The sequence below is a fragment of the Silurus meridionalis genome, chromosome 26, assembly GCF_014805685.1.
Source record: "Silurus meridionalis isolate SWU-2019-XX chromosome 26, ASM1480568v1, whole genome shotgun sequence".
NCBI classification, from domain to species: Eukaryota; Metazoa; Chordata; class Actinopteri; order Siluriformes; family Siluridae; genus Silurus; species Silurus meridionalis.
The window spans coordinates 1,743,034-1,762,470 of NC_060909.1; the positions used below are offsets into that span (position 1 = coordinate 1,743,034).

The window sequence follows — 19,437 nt, forward strand, 5'->3', positions numbered from 1 at the left end:
TAAACACCTCCAATGTTCCTGGTCTTACTCCCTTTCCACTTGGTCTCCTGAACACACAACATATCTACCTTTCTCCTCTCCATCATATCAGCTCCCTCTCTCCCTTTACCCGTCATAGTACCAACATTTAAAGTACCAACCCGAACCTCCACTCTCCTCCACTTCTCCTTTCTCTGCCGTCTCTGTAGACGACTTCCTCCTCTCCTTCTCCTCCTTCGGCCAACAGTAGCCCAATTTACACCGGTACCCTGTTGGCTGACGATACCTGTGGCGGTCGTTGGTAACCTGGGCTTTGACCGATCCGGTACGAAATTCTCTTTCGTGATCTGCATATTTGATTTGGCATGTTTTACGCTGGATCATAACAAAACCCTCCCCATTTATCAACATAAATGACTGGATTACAGAATAATAAATGAATAAATAAATAAAAAGTGGAATTGCATAAATTGTATATATTTATTGCACAATTGGTAGAGCATTTACGTGTTCATGAGGTAGATTGCATGGGGAAAGAAATTTTCTTGTGCCTGGTGTTCGAGGTTCTGTAGCACCCAAAACCATTCTATCAGACTGTTTACACAGTAATTGTTAGAGATTCATCTGGAGGTAGAACATCAGGATGAGTCAGGCAGATCTGGGAAGCAGAAAGGCAGAGGATCACTGGGAGCTCAGCAGCATGTGTAGCTCGCCAGAGAGAAATAGAGAGACAGAAAGGGAGAAATGTGACATTTTCCATCACAGCCAAGAAATCCTGAACTCAATACAGGTACTCTTAACAACACACAAAAAAAAACACAAAACAAAAAACTAAAAACATTTGGATTTGGGGCAGGAAGGCAAACTGTAGTGAAAGGATACAAAATGTAGTTTTACTCGAATGATATTAAAACAAAGCAATAATAGACATTGTGTGGAAAGTTTTTAATAAGAAAACACGTATTGGAAATGAAAGCAGTGATTTATGACTTTGTTTACAGAGGTTTCAGCGTGTATGAAAGGAAAAGAATGTCAGACAAGCTAGAACAAAACATCGAAAAAAACAAGTCACCAAACACAGAAGAAAATCGAATCAGGAAGAGACGCTTCTAAAAGTTGCTAAATCAGACATGGTTCTGATTCACCATTCTGTTCAAACATCTGGAAAATTAATCAATCAAAGTAAAAAAAATGTCTTTAATACTTTTTTATGTGTTCCTAATTTATATTTAAGAAACCTAATTTAAACTTATTTTGAGAATATTAACTGATAATTCAGTGTCTGTACATGAGGAAATCAGCAGCATGTGAGTAAATGGCCATGGAAAGGTGAAAAGCTGAGAAACCAGAGAGCATGTGTGTGTCCATGAGATACTGACTGTGGTGCAGCTATGAAGCAGGTAGTAAAGAAGAAAGAAATATTTCCAAAAATATATACATTATATGGATAAACGTTTCTGGGAACCTGATTAAATAAACTCCAGATGGGGAGGTGGCAGTTGAATGGTTAATGCAATGGACTTTGGATTTGAAGGTTGTAAGTTCAAATCCACACCAAGCTGCCACTTTTGGGCCCCTGAGGAAGGCCCTTTACCCCACAGCTGCTCAGTTGTATGAATGAGATGAATGTAAGTCACTCTGTATAAGAGCGTTTGCAGGCTGTGGATTTTACTGATCATTCAGACATAAAAACATTAGTAAATTCATTAGTGAGATTTTAGTGAGAAGGTTTTGGGTTCATCCTGGTTTCAGTTTATCCCAAAGATGTTCAGTAGAGTTGAGGAGGTCAGGGCTCTGTGCACTTGAGTTCTTCCACTTCAACCTTCACACCAACAGCCACGTCTTTATGGCAGTTAATTCCCACTGAGAATGGACTTCCTAGAAGCTCAGGACTCTGATTGGACTGACAAAGATGTACAGAACTCACTTATATTTGACTCGGATCTGTTTAAAATTGAAATTATCAGCTAATATCCCTATAAAAACCGTTACAAGATTTTGACATGCATAACAACACAAAGGTTTTACATTTCAGATTTGTAATTCATCCAGACATCCAGGCTTTACAGTACATTTAATCTCTGTTTAAACTATTTGAGTGTTTTTGAGTAAATGTGCTGTAATTATGAGGTGCATCAAAAAAAAGAATAATTCAAGAATGCAAATCATAAGAGCTTTTAATAGCAACATTTTTACAGATATGAAAAAAGGGAACGTATGGCCAAGCATTGTTCTTTTTATCAGTTATAAGTCGCATAATGTAGTTAAAGCGATTGTTAAACTAACTTTTAGTTTTGCACTGGCTAATCTTTAGCTTATTAGCATTTATATTCCACATGAGATGCAGCAGATGAGACTGAGTTCATCAAATCTGTTTGAACCGAATGGAAATCTGGTCTTCTCCTGGAGAACACTCTTTCTCCTAAAAAAATAAATAGAAATTAACCATCATGATGTCTGGAATAAATATGGTTATGCCGGTAAATAGATTTGATTTTTGGTTTTGTTTCAGGACCATTGTAATAAGAGCAAAATGATAAGAACATAAAGAGAAGAAGAAGCAGCTTTAATTTCATTTAAATCTGCACAAGGCGTATGAAATGTTTTCATTCGGTTCATCAGAAAAAGCTTCACCTCAGTTTGGGTCTTGAGTCATTGATCTGCTGTGTGGTGAAGAACCACCAATCGTCAGCATTTTTTACTTTACGCTTCTTTTCTTCTGCTGGTCCAGCTTATCCAAATAACTCAACACTCCATCAAACGTTCCATCAGTAAGCTGTTCATCATTTTTTTATCAAAAATGTCAGTCTTTTAGCTTCAGGGTCTCGATCCTTCACAGTTGTGTTGAGAGCAACAGACTGGTATTTTAATGACATGATCTGGCCCCAAATCAGCAGACCCATATGTGGTTCTTGTCTTGTCTGGGTTCATGCAGTACAAAATTGTCTAGATCAGTTTTTTGTTGATTAATTAATTCATTCTGTAGATTTACATTCCAGGTTCAAAGAGCTCCAAAAACTCTTCCAGCATAATGATCCTCCTGTATACAAGTGAGCTCCATGAAGACATGGTTGTTAGTGTGAAGATTGGAATGGAAGAACCTGAGTGACCTCTACTGAACCCTGATCTCCTCAAACCCTTAAAACACCTTGAGTACGACCCGGAACTGAAGCCTCGTCCACATTATAATGTTATTGTCAGATCTTTTAGGCGAATGAACACGAATCCTCATAGCCACTCCTTAAAACTTCAGTGGTAATCCTTCCCAGAAGAGTGGTAGCTGTTATAGCAGTAAAGGGAAGGACCAATGGGATGGGATGTTTAAAAAGATTTTCAGGGCAGGCTGGTCTCCAACATACCATTGATTCTTGAACTAACAAGTTTTATCCAATCATCATTCCCAGAACTGAGTTACTGACAAGCTTATGCATTTATCATCTATTAGATGAAAACATAGCAATTATAGAGGAATGCATTGCAAGACCCTTGCCATATCATCACCTCTGACAGGATTCTTCTCACTCAAAGCGTTGATGATAGATTGACAATCAGGTTGAACCCCAACAAGGAATCATCTTTTAAGCAGAAATATGCCTTACCCAGGATTTCTTAAGTGGTTACAGTGATAACAGTCTTTCCTGTGCTTTGGAGGCCGTTCCCCTGCAGATCTGCTGCCTGAATCTCCAAGGTGTACTCAGGATATTTCTGAAATTCATATCGTTCACAATTAAAATCAACAACTCTCTCTCCAGAACCCGAGTGAGAAGCCTCGTATCTGCTCTCACCTCTTTGTCAAATCCTTCAGCGTTCACTTTCAGCTCTCCTGTGATGGGATCGATCGCAAACATGTTAGGATGTGGCAGCAAAGGATCCTGACTGATGATGGAATACCTGATATTTGTGTTTTCAGTATTAGGATTGTCTGCATCTGTCGCCGAGATGGTCATCACCAAAAATCCTTCAGTAGGAGGGTAATGAAGAGTGTGAAACATTGCACAGATTGGAATCAGTCGATAAATAAAGATATTAGCGTTACACAGAAATGCTCATGCTACCTATTTTGGATGCTTGTGGTACGGTGCCTTGAAATGGATCTTGAGTGAAGATGGGTTTATTATCGTTCTGGTCAATCACACGGATGGTGATTTCAGTAGGAGGCTCATTTATACCTTCACCAGTGTAGTGGACCTGAAGCTAGAGTTAGAAACAAAACATTGTAAATGTCTAGATGTTTAGAAAGTTATTTAATTTCTGTACCATGTCTGGAAAACACACTACTTTTCCAAAGCACTCAATTTATTAAATACTATTGTTGTCATTAATGTTTAGTTGAGGTCTTTTGCATGAGTACATCAGTTAATAAGCTTGTTTATTGAAATTGAACAGAAAATACTTGTATTTTACATGCAAAAAAAAACCCAGAAACAAGTGCAAGACAAAAAGCCTCCAAGGCATTTCTCTAAAATATTACAATTTAAAGGTTAGTTCTGCGATGGAGTATATGATGATTCATGAAGGTGCCATGTAATTGAGCCAAAGGCAGTTTGGTGTCTGGTGTCAGGGCCAGAACTTAAACCCGGGCTAAGCCTTTTAAAATGCCACCAGATTGGAAAATATAAAGTTTTTAATTCAAACTACAAAAGTAAAAGAAAAAAAAAGAGAAAAAAGGCAAATAGAACAAAAGGAGCCCAAAGTTCCAAGAAAACAAAAAAATCCACAGGGTTAAAAGGAAAAACACAATAATTTTGCAAAATAAAAACCTTAACTAGAAACAAATTCTTAAAAAAGCTGGATACACAGGGAAACAAACACAAAATGAAAGTCATGCAACACCAATAACGAAGCAAAGAAACTGAGATACACAGGGAACTAAAATACACACAGGGACTGGCGACAGGTGGAGACAATTAGCAACCAAGAAAGAATCAAAGGCACACAACACTGACATCTGGTGGACAAAGGGGTGAGGCACAGAAAAGTTTAGACAGGACCCCAAATCCTGATAACAGAAGTAATTACTGACCAATTACCAAAAAACAGTTAGTGATGTGGTTTTATGACGTTTTCTTGCTATTCTGAAGGACAAACTAGCTTGTCATGATTTTAAGTATGGATTTTGGTGTTAATGAACTTAATTAGCCAGTCATTCATGGCAACTTTTAATGCATAGGGGCCTGGGCCCTCATGGAAGACGCATCAATGTGGTCACATGACAAAGGCATCTTTGCTTTACAGCATTTATTTATGCTCCTAAGACCTTTGGACAACATTGTTAATTAGTAAAAAAAAAAACAGACAAACAATTGCTTGTCTGCGAAAACCTTCCTCTTACCACATATTCGTTTTTTTTCTCTCTGTCCAAAGATGTTGTTACAGACAGCCAACCATTGATTTTATCCACCATGAAAACCCCCACAGGATCCTGGTTCGCTCCTTCACCAGTGAGACTGTACACGATCTTAGCTTGGCTAGCATGACTGGACTTAATCTAAAAACAGGAGTCACAGTTTAAACCTCGATTAAAAGACACATGGAAAAGATCATTAGCTTTTGTCTAAAGTCAGAAAGACACCTGTGCAATTTGTTTAGGGAAAGGTCCTCTCTCATTCTCTGGGATGCCGATATGAGAAATTTCCCATTTTCTTGGGGGTGAATCCTGTCAGAGAAAATGACACAATCAAATAATATTCACATACAAGTGAGTAAAAAATTGGTTTCTCATTTTCTCATCAAGGTACACTTCCTACTGTGTCATTACAGCTATAATATTGTGAGAAAAATGATTGTGAAAACCTATTGATAATATTACTAATGCAGTTAATCGAACCCAAACCCTGACATCAGTGAGCAGAATGAATCCTTTTGGATCAACAAGCTTTTTATAAATAGCAGTGAAATTCGATGTGTTGTGGAAATGTGTGGAAATATACAGTCTAGGATTTTGCCATTTTTTAAATATATATTTTGCAACCAATTTCAAGTTATCGATGTTTCTATGCCAAGCTAATAACCTCTCTGCGAAAATGGAAGCCTGTATTGCAGCCAACCTTGAGTTTTTTTGGGGGACTTTTGGGATGAAATTAGAAATAATAAACAAGATAGTGCATTGATGTGTGTGTGTGTGTGTGTGTGTGTGTGTGTGTGTGTGTGTGTGTGTGTGTGTGTGTGTGAGAGTGTGTGTAGTTTCTAAGCTTTTTCTGTTAGAACATTTCTGAATAAACCCTGAGACCATTTCAAATCGAGATCCTAAATCATACACAGAAAACAGGCAATGGTTTGTTGATTTTAACAGCTCCAGCTGCAATTCCCCCATCACCCCACCAGTGGGAGCTGTTACTGTATCTTCACTGCGTCATTTTTGTATTCTTTGTTCTACTGCGTACCGATTTTGTTTCTGTTTCTATTAAGGTCTATTCAGAACACAATAAACTCAGAAAGATACTGTTCTGAAATGCTGTATCATTTTATAGACCAACTTGAAATGAGTGAAATACTGAACGGTTCATGACGAGTTTTAGTAAACGAATATTTCCCCATAACCTGCTCTACTGCGGAGGGGCTTTTCGAACCTACTGTAGAACTGCAAATGGATTCTACACCACGGATTCTGCATCATAACCATCAGTAAATACAGTAAACAGTAAACACAGAGACATGAACATCATCTAATTTTGCTGAATAGATATTATTGTGTTGATAGAAATTTGTTAATGGAATATATATACGTTATATTTGATAAAGGATGATTGTGTTTAGAAGATAGGGCTTGGAGTTGTAGTTCAGATGTTAAAAGTAAAAACATCATCTGACGGGTTTGACTTCCAAAATGTGCTTTTCTATTTCTAAACTAAAACTGTGAGCTTTTCTAATGCATAAGGGGGAAAATCTACAGTTTAACCCCAAATCATTAAATCTCATCAATATAAAAAACTGTACACTGTTCAGTTAAAAGTTACCTCTGTGTCAGTTACAAAAATGACAGCATTTCCTGTGCTTGACAAGCCATGACCCTCCATATCTGCTGCCTGAATCTTCAAGATGTATTTCGAATGTTTCTGGAAAGAAATCATCAAATTAATTCATTATCAACAACTGCATATTGAAAGATCTGATTTGTGCTCTCACCACTTTGTCCAGACCTTCAGCATTCACTCCAATCGCTCCAGTAACAGGGTTTATCTCAAACATGTTTGGACTTGGCTCTGGTGGAGTCTGATTAATGATGGAGTATCTGATAGCAGCGTTATTGGTATTCGGATCGTCTGCATCGGTGGCACTGATGGTCATGAACTTATGCCCTTTAGTAAGAAGATGAAGATGGTGAAACCTTACATACTGAAATGAACAATAAAGAAAGTAGTTTAATTAAACTATCTCAAGGCAGTATTGATCTAGATACCTGTTTTAGACTTGTCCGACACACTGCCAATAAATGGATCTTGGCTGAAGATGGGCTTATTATCATTTTGGTCTACTACATGGATGAGAATTTGCGTATACTCATCATGCATATCGTCACCAATGGCATGAACTTGAAGCTGTGAAAAAAAGTTTGTTAAAAATCTAAGGCCTGAATAAGCATTCGATACTAACAGCAGGTTTTCCAGAAATGTGGATTTGAATGGAGGTTTTAAGGGGAACGTTAAGAGAACTGTAAAGGTGGGAACATATTTAAGTTTGTTTGTATATTTACAGTCATGAAGAAAGAATCTCAGGACAAGTGTTAATTATTTGTAAGTCTCCTACCTCATACTTATCTCTTGTCTCTCTGTCTAGGGATCTTGCTAAATAGAGCATTCCAGTGTTTTTGTCCATAAGAAAAAGTCCCACTGGAGGCAGGTTTGCTCCACTACCAGTGATGCTGTATGTCACTCTGGTGTTTTTGGCATGACTGGTCCTGATCTAGACAAGATACAACAACTTTGTTTATACAGATATGCAGTACAACTTCTTGCTTATTGCTGTTGGATTAAAGTCAGTAAACAGAATTTTGGGATGACAAGGCACTAGGAACATTGTACGAGGTGTTTTCAAGAGTGTTTTTCATAGACTTTCTATTGATCCATTGATCCAAACCATCTCTTTATTAGTTAGTTAGTTGCGAGCATATTTTTAAAGGACATGAGTAACATATTGTATATTATTATCAAAGCTCTGAGCTCATGGTTTAAACTCTGGAGTTTTAAGAAAGAGAGAAACTCGCATGGAGTTTTTGCAGAACAGCTTGATAAGTTCTTCTTATGCTCTTCTGCAGAAAATATACGAATTATTATATTATTTTTTCTGGAAAATATCAACAATATGCTTGCAACCAAAACTGTTTGGACGTCTAGGGGAAGTTCATTCCACCACCTTGATATTATATATATATATATATATATATATATATATATATATATATATATATATATATATATATATATATATATTATTTTATTTTATTTTAATTTTTTTTTTTTTTTGGGGGCTGTCAATCGATTAAAATATTTAATCGCTATTAATCACAAATTTATCTCACTGCTTTCCTGTCAAGTGTTTCATGTACCTTAAATTATTAATTTTCAAGTTTTTAATACTCTAACCAACATGGATAAAAATAGATGCTTTATGCAAATGTGTGTTTATTATTAGTGAACCCAAACTCAACATAGACAAAAGGGTTAGGGTTATATACCAATATTTATATAATATTATATATATTATATATGTCTCAAGCAATTAATAGAACTACAAATATGTTCATATATGTTAAAATTTCTGTATGCAATAATAGGTAAATATACATCAAGCCTCTTTTCTGTTTTGGCACAGAGGTGGTATATGTGTGTAAAGGGACGGTTATGGAGGATTTGGACAGGAAAGTGAAGAATAAAACCTGTCTGATCTATAATCTCTGATGGCTTTAAAAGGAATAGGAAATATAAACCAGATCAGATGTGTTTGAACAGGTATTTAATAGGGAAGGTTTTAGCTTTCAATGAGAGATCAGTTCCACATACCTGTACAAGCTGCTTAGGGAATGGTCCTCGGTCATTCTCTGGAATATTGATTGGAGGAATCTCCGATTTCTAAAACAGTTTGGGGAAGAAGCACATATAGCTAAATCAATAAGTTTTTCTATATCATGTTCTCACAGCAGTATTTTTTAGCCAGCTAAATATTTTCAAGCAAAAATGTTTCATCACACAAGTTCATTACAATTATAAAGACAATTAATAATTAGAAGTTTTTATATGAAAACTCAAAATACCACGATTATTAACTAAGCGTCTTACCGAGGTCTGGTCTGTTACAGTAATAACAGCTTTTGCAGTGACTGGACGACCATCCCCCTGCATATCTGCTGCCTGAATCTCAAGAGTGTATTTATGATATTTCTGAAAGAGATGATTATATGTGCTTTATTCAATTAAGAAAATCTCAAGTCATAAATAAAACCCGTGGTTTGTGCACTCACCTGTCTGTCCAGGCCTTCAGCGTTCACTCGGATCGCTCCCGTGATGGGGTTGATAGCAAACATGTTTGGATTGGGCTCTGATGGAGTCTGACTGATGATGGAGTACCTGATATCAGCATTGTCAGTGTCTGGATCATCTGCATCAGTGGCTGTGATGGTCATGAACTCAAGTCCTTCAGTGAGAAGGAAATGAACATTGTGAAACCTTGTGCTTTCATGAAGAGCAGGACAGGGAATAGATTTGTTGATGACATTACATTGATATACCAACCTATTTTTGCAGTTTCTGGTACAAAGCCAGGAAACACATCTTGGGTGAAGGCAGGAGAGTTGTCATTCAGGTCAATTACTTTAACTATAATCTCAATGGAAGGTTCTTTAATGCCATCAGCATTGGACCAGGCATGCGCTTGCAGCTGGAGTCAACAGAAAAATAAGAACATGGTAAAACACTAAAATCTGACAAGAGCAGGACAAACGATTCTACTGTTTGCTAACAAACATCTCAAAATAAATAACAGAAAAATGGCTCACCTTATAAATATCTTTTTGTTCTCTGTCTAGAGGCTTCGAGACATAAAGCTGACCGGTGTTTTTGTCTATTGTGAAAAGTCCCACTGGAGGCTGGTCTGCTCCTTCACCCGTGATTCTGTAAATCATCTGTGTTTCTTTGCCATAGTCCGAAATAATCTGGGCACAAGATGTGACAATTATTTCATTTATAAAATTTTACAGAGTTTCCAAAATTCTGATGTAAATATTGTCTTAAGCCAGCAATGGCCTCAGCTCAGGAGAGGTTCATGCAGGCTTCGCACAAAGAAAGACGATGAGTAAAATAAACAAACAGTACAATATTGCAGTGAGATATTAAATCATTTCAGTTCACTAAATAATTGAATGACATAATGATTGATGGATAATATAAAGTCTCTATCAATGGATAAATTAACAACTGGTTCACTGGGTTGCAAATTTATTAAGGTTAATAAATTTGTTCAAAATTTACCTTTAAAACTTTTCAAGTTTTTAATAGTCTAATCAACATGGATCAATATGGATGCTTTATGCAAATGTATGTTTATTATTAGTGAAACCAAACTGTCAGGGAATCACCAGCCACGCCTCCCCTCTGCACTCAGCACACTCGCAGCACTTCATCTTTATACTAATCACCTTCACCTGTCTCCAATCTACGCTCTCCGTTATAAGGCTTCTGTTCTCACTCACTCACCGTCCGATCTACAGTTCACTCTGGCGATCATCCCTGGACTACCCGTGTTTCAGAGTGGGTAGTCAGTTCCTGGGGTATGTAATTAGCTCATCTGGGATGCATATGAACCAGGGGAAGGTGAAGGCGGTGCAGGACTGACCCCACCTGAGCACCACTAAGGAGCTCCAACGCTTCCTAGGGTTAGCTAACTTCTACCACCGGTTCATCCAGGGCTTCAGTCTGGTCACCGCCCAACTCACCTCTGTGCTAAAGGGGAAGGCCAAGACCCTCATGTGGACCCCAGAGGCCAAGAAGTCCTTCCAGGAGCTGAAGAGGAGATTCATTGTCGCCCCCTCCTACGACACCAGGATCCTCGGCCCCCAATTATCATGGACGTAGATGCCTCCTCCACCGGTGCAGGGTCTGCCTTATCCCAACAGTTGGGGACCCCACCATGGCTCCGGCCCTGTGCCTTCTTCTCAAAGAAGCTCTCCCTGTGGAACTTCTAGCCATCAAGCTAGCGCTCAAAAAGTGGTGTCACTGGCTGGAGGGGGCAGCATACCCCTTTACGATCATAACGGACCATAAGAACCTACAATACCTGCGAGAAGCCAAGCGTTTGAACTCCCATCAAGCCAGATGGGCCCTCCTCTTCACTCGCTTCTATTACACCATCACCTACCGTCCATGCTCCAAGAATGGTAAGGCAGACGCCCTGTCCCGGATTTATGGCCCCGATGAACCAACGGACCCTGAATCCATCATCCCTCCCAAGCTGATCCTCAGCCCTGTCATCTGAAAGTTAGAGAAGGAGATTTGGGCACCTCTTGGTGAACAGCGGTGTGTAAAGCTGTCGCTCAATCTCCTGCAAGAAAGTCCCTGCTGAAGTCGATCCATGAAGCTCCAGGTTCCAGCCACCCGGGGAGGAGACAAACTCTCCTCCTGGCCCAGGCACGCTACTAGTGGCCCTGGATAAGCGAGGAAGTCTCACGATTCGTCCAAGGCTGCTCTGTCTGTGCCATCTCCAAGACCCCATGACATTTCCTGTAGAAAAGCTGGTCCTCCTGCCTTTCCCGCAGTGGCCGTGGTCACAACTGGGGTTTGATTTCATCACTGAAAAGCCCAGCTCGGACGGTAACACCTGCGTCCTTGTGGCTGTGGACTGTTTCTCAAAGGCCTACAAGCTGCTTTCCCTCCGTGGCCTGCCCATATACCTAGAGACTGCCGAGGTGCTGTTCCATCACGTCTTTTTGAACTTTGGCCTCCCTGAGGATATTGTGTCTGATCAGGGACCCCAGTTCACATCCCATGTGTGGAAGGCGTTCTTCCAGTTCCTGGAGATCACAGTCAACCTGTCATTGGAATATCACCCTCAGACAAACGGACAGACAGGAGTTCGGACGCTACCTCCGGTCGTGCTGCAATTGGGACCAAACGAGCTAGAACCGCTTTCTCCCCTGGGCCGAGTATGCACAAAACTCCTTGCGTCAGGGCGCCACCAGGCCTAACCTTATTCCAGTGTGTGCTGGACTTGCAGCCACCATTGTTTCCCTGGACAGACGAGCCCTCCAACGTTCCAGCTGTGGACTACTGGTTCCGGGAAAGCATGCACGTGTGGGAGTCAGCTCACACACACCTCCGACCTGCCCTCAGAACCACCCAGAAGTTCCCGGCTCCTCAGAGGTCGGAGGGCCCCCCTTACCAACCGGGGGATCAGGTCTGGCTGTCCACCCAAGATTTGCGTCTCCAGCTACCCTGTAAAAAAACTCAGGCATCAGGCAGCTCAACAACGTGGCCTATCAGCTTGACCTGCCTCCTCTGTATCTCGGTACTACAGAACACCCTGGGGTTATTGTAGATCCCCCTCGAGATGCTGGACCAGCCGTCGGTGAACTCCGTCCAGAAGGTTTTGATTTCGCGACGTAGGGGTGTCACCCTGAAATACCTTATGGATTGGGAGAGGTACAGACCTGGGGAATGCTCGTGGGTTGCCAACGGGAAGTGTTAGACCCCGAACTCCTGGAGGAGTTTCACGCTGACCGCCGCATACCTCGGGACCGCAGGCACCCCAGGAGGAGGGGGTAATGTCATAGAACCACCAGCCATGCCTCCCTCTGCACTCAGCACACTCTCAGCGCCTCACCTTCATACTAATCACCTTCACCTGTCTCCAATCTACGCTCTCCGTTTTAAGGCCCCCGTTCTCACTCATTTGCCGTCCGATCTACAGTTCACTCTGCGATCATACCTGGACTACCCGTGTTTCGGAGTATACCCGTTTTCCGTTTTTTTTTACCCATTTTCCGTCTTTCCTTCTTTCCTTTCCTTATTATATATGTCTCAAGCAATCAATAGAACTACAAATATGTTCATATATGTTCCGATTTCTGTATGCAATAAGAGGTAGATATACTGTACATAAAGACTCTTTTCTGTTTTGGCACAGAGGACGGTTACGGAGGATTTGGACAGGAAAGGGAAGAATAAAACCTGTCTAATCTATAATCTGCGATGGCTTTAAAAGGAATAGGAAATATAAACCAGATCAGATGTGTTTGAACAGGTATTTAATAGGGAAGGTTTTAGCTTTAAATCAGAGATCAGTTTTACATACCTGTACAAGCTGCTTAGGGAATGGTCCTCTGTCATTTTCCGGGATATTGATTGGAGGAATCTTCCATTTCTAATAGTTTGGGGAAGAAGCACATATAGCTAAATCAATAAATTTTTCTATATTGTGTTTTCACAGCAATATTTTTTAAATATTTTTAAGCAAAATTTATCATCACACAAGTCATTACAATTATAATGATAAATAATTAGAAGTTTTTATATGAAAACTTGAAATATCACGATTATTAACTAAGCGTCTTACCGAGGTCTGGTCTGTCACAGTAATAACAGCTTTTGCAATGACTGGACGACCGTCCCCCTGCATATCTGCTGCCTGAATCTCAAGAGTGTATTTATGATATTTCTGAAAGAGATTATTATATGTGCTTTATTCAATCAAGAAAATCTCAAGTCATAAAAAAACGTGGTTTGTGCACTCACCTGTCTGTCCAGGCCTTCAGCGTTCACTCGGATCGCTCCCGTGATGGGGTTGATAGCAAACATGTTTGGATTGGGCTCTGATGGAGTCTGACTGATGATGGAGTACCTGATATCAGCATTGTCAGTGTCTGGATCATCTGCATCAGTGGCTGTGATGGTCATGAACTCAAGTCCTTCAGTGAGAAGGAAATGAACCTTGTGAAACCTTGTGCTTTCATGAAGAGCAGGACGGGGAATAGATTTGTTGATGACATTACATTGATATACCAACCTATTTTTGCAGTTTCTGGTACAAAGCCAGGAAACACATCTTGGGTGAAGACAGGAGAGTTGTCATTCTGGTCAATTACCTCGACTATAATCTCAATGGAAGGTTCTTTAATGCCATCAGCATTGGACCAGGCATGCACTTGCAGCTGGAGTCAACAGAAAAATAAGAACATGGTAAAACCCTAAAACCTGACAAGAGCAGGACAAACGATTCTACTGTTTGCTAACAAACATCTCAAAATAAATAACAGAAAAATGGCTCACCTTATAAATATCTTTTTGTTCTCTGTCTAGAGGCTTTGAGACATAAAGCTGACCGGTGTTTTTGTCTATTGTGAAAAGTCCCACTGGAGGCTGGTCTGCTCCTTCACCCGTGATTCTGTACATCATCTGTGTTTCTTTGCCATAGTCCGAAATAATCTGGGCACAAGATGTGACAATTATTTCATTTACAAAATTTTACAGAGTTTCCAAAATTCTGATGTAAATATTGTCTTAAGCCAGCAATGGCCTCAGCTCAGGAGAGGTTCATGCAGGCTTCGCACAAAGAAAGACGATGAGTAAAATAAACAAACAGTACAATATTGCAGTGAGATATTAAATTATTTCAGTTCATTGAATTATTGAATGACATAACGATTGATGGATAATATAAACACTTCCCATTGGGACTCATGGAGAAATCATCTGTGTACCACACATATATGTTTGATTCTCACCTGCAATCTTCTTTGGGAAAGGTCCTCTATCATTTTCTGAAATTTTGATTGGAGGAATCACCCACCCTCTTTTTTGCCTCCTCAACCCATTTGAAGATTTTGGAAACACAAGAATTGGAAGAACTGGGGGCAAGTCGGTCTATAAAAAATAATGAAAAAAAAATAAATCAGTGTTGCTTAAATGGAAAATCTAATTGCTTTCTCTTCAAAGTTTTGGATAATGAAGCTGAAGGCTAAAAATAAAACTAGATGGCATCAGCTGCTTTGGTTGATGTATGGTAGAGACTTAAGTCATTTAAAGTCAAATTTAAAGTCACTTTAAATATCTTTAAATATAAATTTTCCAGAAAACAGGAAATGTTGCAGTTTGTCCTGCAGAAGTTGTGTACCTGTGCAGACTCAATCTCATCAACATCTCCACCCTGATGTTCCACTCTGACCAAGGCAGTGTGTTTCTTTCCACTGGAGTCCCAAGCATGGACAGAGAACATCTTATGGCCATCATGAAGATTGGCCTGTTTCCTCAGCTTCACAGTGCCATCTGAGTCGACGTGATACTGTGCGTCATCCGCCGTAAACTTGAAACGTGTTCCTCCATTGCAGTCATTAAAAACAACTGAAAACATGATAGAAAACATAAGAACTTTCATTTATTACAATCCAGTGATACCAATGTAAAGAACAGAGTGATTGTAGAAATGATGGTGCTGGAGAACGGGCTGTAGATGTGGATGGTAAAGTTAAAAAAGCTGCAAAACATGTACTACATATGATTTCCTCAACAGACAATGATTTCCACACTGTCAGCAGGAAAAATATATATAGAGCTGTTAATTTCTTTCCAGCCACATGGTTTCTGACATTTTGATTAGACATAAATGCCAAAATTCTTCTCCTGGTTTTTTCCTGCATCTTAATAAAAATGATCAGCAAGCTGATTTATCTATTATAAAATGCCAAAGCAATGCGTTTTTGTTTCAACTCTCTCCTCAGATAGGAACCGAGAACATTGTGGTAGTGTTGACTCACTTGTGCCGATCTTTGTGCCCCCCTGCAGGTGTTCTCTGGGAACTCTGAATAGGAAAAGATCAGAACCGAATCCAGGAGAACATGACTGAGACTCACCAATTCCACACTGCAGAACCTGGACAAGAAAATATTTTGTGTGTGTATAAGATTATCACTGCCATGTATGTAGTTTTTGGGGTTGACAGGCTCTAATTAGGCTCCTGCAGATCAGAGTAGCCTGGTGTAAACCTGTCCAATAGATCTGAATAAATATTTAAGACAAATACTATTTAAGCTAATTAGAGAAAACACTAAAATGTAGACCTTCAAACTTAATCAGACTCTATAATTAAACGGTATGAAAGTGTGCTCAGTGCATCAAATAAGAACATGGTAAAACGCTAAAACCTGACAAGAGCAGGACAAACGATTCTACTGTTTGCTAACAAACATTTTGAAATAAATTGTTTATTCTGTTCTTTATTTCTCACATATAGAAAAAAGTGCAACCACGTAACCCCCGACAAAGTAACCGACTTCAAGTGGGTGTTATTTGTCATACTGATCAGAATGCTATATAACTGGAATTAAGGGAAAAAAATCATTTACCTGGATTAAGCAAATCACAGCTACCAACTTCACCCTGCTTACAGGCTCCATTTGATGTCAAAAATTAGCAAAAACTACCAAATCTTACTAATCCAATTGTGGACGGAGGGTCACATCTGCTTTAAAGCAGATGTTATGGGTGTGTTTGTATGGCAGGGGGTGGTACGCAGGGGCAGTTTCACTGAAATATTTTGAGATTGTTAGAACTTGTTGGTTCTTTCCTTAGAAAGAACCAACAACAAATGCTGATACTGCAGATAAAGAAAGATGGCTGATTGGGTAAGACAGAAAACATGATTAGACTTGGTTTCTGTAACATGTCAAGGCAGTATATTCTCTAAACTTTCATTCCAGTTTTCCTTCAAAACATCTTATAAAATCTTTTGTTTTTGTAACTTAAAATAAACACAGGCGAAGTCTTCTAGCCGGTCATGAATCTTAATACTGAGGCTTTGAAAAGGGTGGAAACATTAAATATTTTATGGTTTCTGAGAGACACATGCATGTTCCTTTGACCAAACAAATCTATAAATCGTCCACTTTATTCTCATTGAAAAATTCTCCCTTAGCATAAAGAACAGCGTCACACACTTCGTTTCTCCAAATGTTCAGCTGAAATACTTTGCTATGCCTCTTGTAAAACTCATCAAAGATGTTCTTCACTCGTTGGAGATTTTGTTCTTGTGATCCAGTTTATCCCAGAGCAGTTCAATAGGATTTAGGTGTGGGGACTGGGACGGATGTTCCCTAATAGGACACTCTAACACTCCAGACAACGCTTACAGAGTTTGGACTTACGCTTCTGATCATCGTCTTGTTGTATGGTGAGATGCAAGTGACTTACAAGTGCAGCAAATTCCAGTCCAAGCAGCAAAATCCAATCGAAGCAAATTATTACAATCAACACAAGGTTTGGATTACGGATAAACTTATAAGAAATAAACTTATAGGCACCAAACTTATACATTTCAAAATTTTAACCTCTTTATATTTATTTACTGTGACAATTATGAAGATAAATGAACATAATGTTTTGGATGAAACAGTGGTTTCAATCATCTGAAGACAATACGAGGGGCGTTCAAATCAAACCGGGACTTTTGAAATTATAAAATAAAAGAACAAATTTACAGGGCTAATAATACTATAATACAAAATACATCATGCAGATGTGTCACATCATCAGTGATGTATCCTGGGTTCATTGGGTGTTTTGGGTCTTTCAACATCAGACACCCTCGTCTAGGCGACCCAGCCGGGGTTAATCAGACCCTAACCTGTGTCCCAGTCATCTAGCTGCTTTATCTGTGGCTTCAGTTGCGGTTCTAATCACCTTCCTCTTTGTCTCCCCAGTGATTCCAGGTAGAGTAAGCACTTTGCAGAGTGAACGCCCTGCAAAACCTCTACAGCCCACCTCCAACAGCTCACACCATGTTTTCCAGCCCTACCTTCTGCACTCTTGGTACTTAGCCCACTTCCTCTCGTTGGCCTCTTCCATGTGCTCTTCCCAGGGCACAGTGAGCTGCAATAAATTCAACTACTTGGTGGAATCTGAGACAATGATCACGTCTTGTGTAGATGTTAATCTGGTAGGGATCTTCAGCTGTTTATCTAGATCCACCAGCAATTGCCAGTCTGTAGCAGAAGTATGAAGACCAGACTTTACTCTGGATTGTGGGTGGGCCTTCTCTCTGGCTCTTAAAAACTGGATGGTCTTTGGCTTGAAATGGGCTTTGTTGGCATTAATGGCTATGGCTAAGCTCTCAGCAACTGACTTAAGCACTTTGTCGTGGTGCCAATGATAGTGCCCATCTCCGGGGGCTTTTGAGCAGCTGCCGAGGATATGTTCTAGCAATCCCCTTCCCAAACAGCTGGGACAGGAAGGTGTCTCACTTTTTCCCCAGAGGTAAAGGTTTGCAGGACTTGGTAAGACATTATAGATGCTTTGGACTAAGAACCTGATACGATGGTAATCTACTTTCCAAATATCAGCCCAGTTGATCTTACGCTGCCGAACATTACCCCATTTAGTCCAAGTTACTTGTACACCTACAAGAACAAGTAAAAAAGATTTGTCCGAACGCCTGAACCATCCTAGTACGGCCTGCTTCACTTCATCATCAGGGAACTACCTCTGACTGGGACAGTAGATGTCACTGACGGCCATCTTTGAAACATTTACACAGTTCAAATGTCTTACTGCGGCTGAGCGTCTCATCACCATACTGCGCTTGATGTCTTCTGTAGATATCTACGGGTTTTATGCCTTGTTCATAACAAACTTCAGCATCACACGCTCTTCCACACGTGCAGTAACACTGTCATCTGCCATATTGATTAACGCGACATACGTGTGCGCTGCCCAGCAGTAATAGGACACGCCGGCCACTTACTACTGCTTACTACACAGCCACGCCCACGCTATCGTCCATTTTTATACCAGTAACATAAAATGTCCCAGTTTGACTTGAATCTCGTGCATCACCTCTAATGCCATGTACTTCTTTTATAATGGAGTCAAATCAGTGTGTCATTTATAATAAAAATCGATGACATACTTCACATTTACAGCATTTGTCTGGCGCCCTCATCCAGAGCGACTTACAACTGAGCAGCTTAGACTTAAGGGCCTTTCTCAAGGGCCCCACAGTGACAGCATGGCGGGGCTGGGATTTCCATTTTTACTGTAAGTTAAACATCACTGCTTCTGGTTCTGGCCCTCCAGGGGTTAAATTGCAGAAGAATAAATACAAATAAACACTACCAGATACAAAAGTACCACCAGGGGGCGGTATACGCATGTGTGTTTCAGTTGCACACTTTAACAGGATGGAATGTAGATGATGAGGATGACTAACTCGTTGTTCTTAGATAAAATTCCACCTGTGGAAACAGGAGACAGGAGATATGAGGAACTTGTGAAGTGAGATGACACAGCGATGGTATTCATTCACATATATAAAGCAGACACTCTGTAATCACAGCGAGGTCTTTTAACGCTGCACAGTATGCGATAGCAGAGATAGCAGGATATCAGAAAGCTTCTAGCTGACCGTGTTCCTAGTACAAATACTTCTGTCTTATGAATAAGTAGACGGACGTTACTTAGCATCCAGCCTCTAATCAACGCT

At 39.9% G+C, this 19,437-nt stretch overlaps 1 protein-coding gene across 2 annotated transcripts; it reads right to left on the minus strand.

Annotated features, from left to right (window-relative positions):
* Positions 1–445: 445 nt before the first annotated feature.
* On the minus strand, positions 446–16,450 carry LOC124379787 (cadherin-1-like). 2 transcript variants are annotated; one of them, XM_046840348.1, is made up of 24 exons: positions 16,307–16,450; positions 15,719–15,833; positions 15,079–15,305; positions 14,690–14,828; positions 14,235–14,390; positions 13,972–14,116; positions 13,701–13,873; positions 13,522–13,623; positions 13,261–13,329; positions 9,971–10,126; positions 9,708–9,852; positions 9,437–9,609; positions 9,255–9,356; positions 8,979–9,047; positions 7,726–7,881; positions 7,379–7,517; positions 7,105–7,277; positions 6,936–7,034; positions 5,552–5,635; positions 5,312–5,467; positions 4,035–4,173; positions 3,765–3,937; positions 3,579–3,684; positions 446–637 (listed from the first exon to the last, which is right to left on the minus strand). In XM_046840348.1, exons 4-23 carry the CDS (start codon positions 14,720–14,722, stop codon positions 3,589–3,591), a joined length of 2,538 nt encoding a protein of 845 aa, XP_046696304.1. In that variant the 5' UTR covers positions 14,723–14,828; positions 15,079–15,305; positions 15,719–15,833; positions 16,307–16,450; the 3' UTR covers positions 446–637; positions 3,579–3,588. The 2 variants fall into 2 exon arrangements, with proteins under 2 accessions (XP_046696304.1, XP_046696302.1); XM_046840346.1 differs by lacking the exon at positions 446–637 and adding an exon at positions 2,139–2,401 and having other exon boundaries at positions 16,307–16,449.
* Between the last annotated feature and the right edge of the window lie 2,987 nt (positions 16,451–19,437).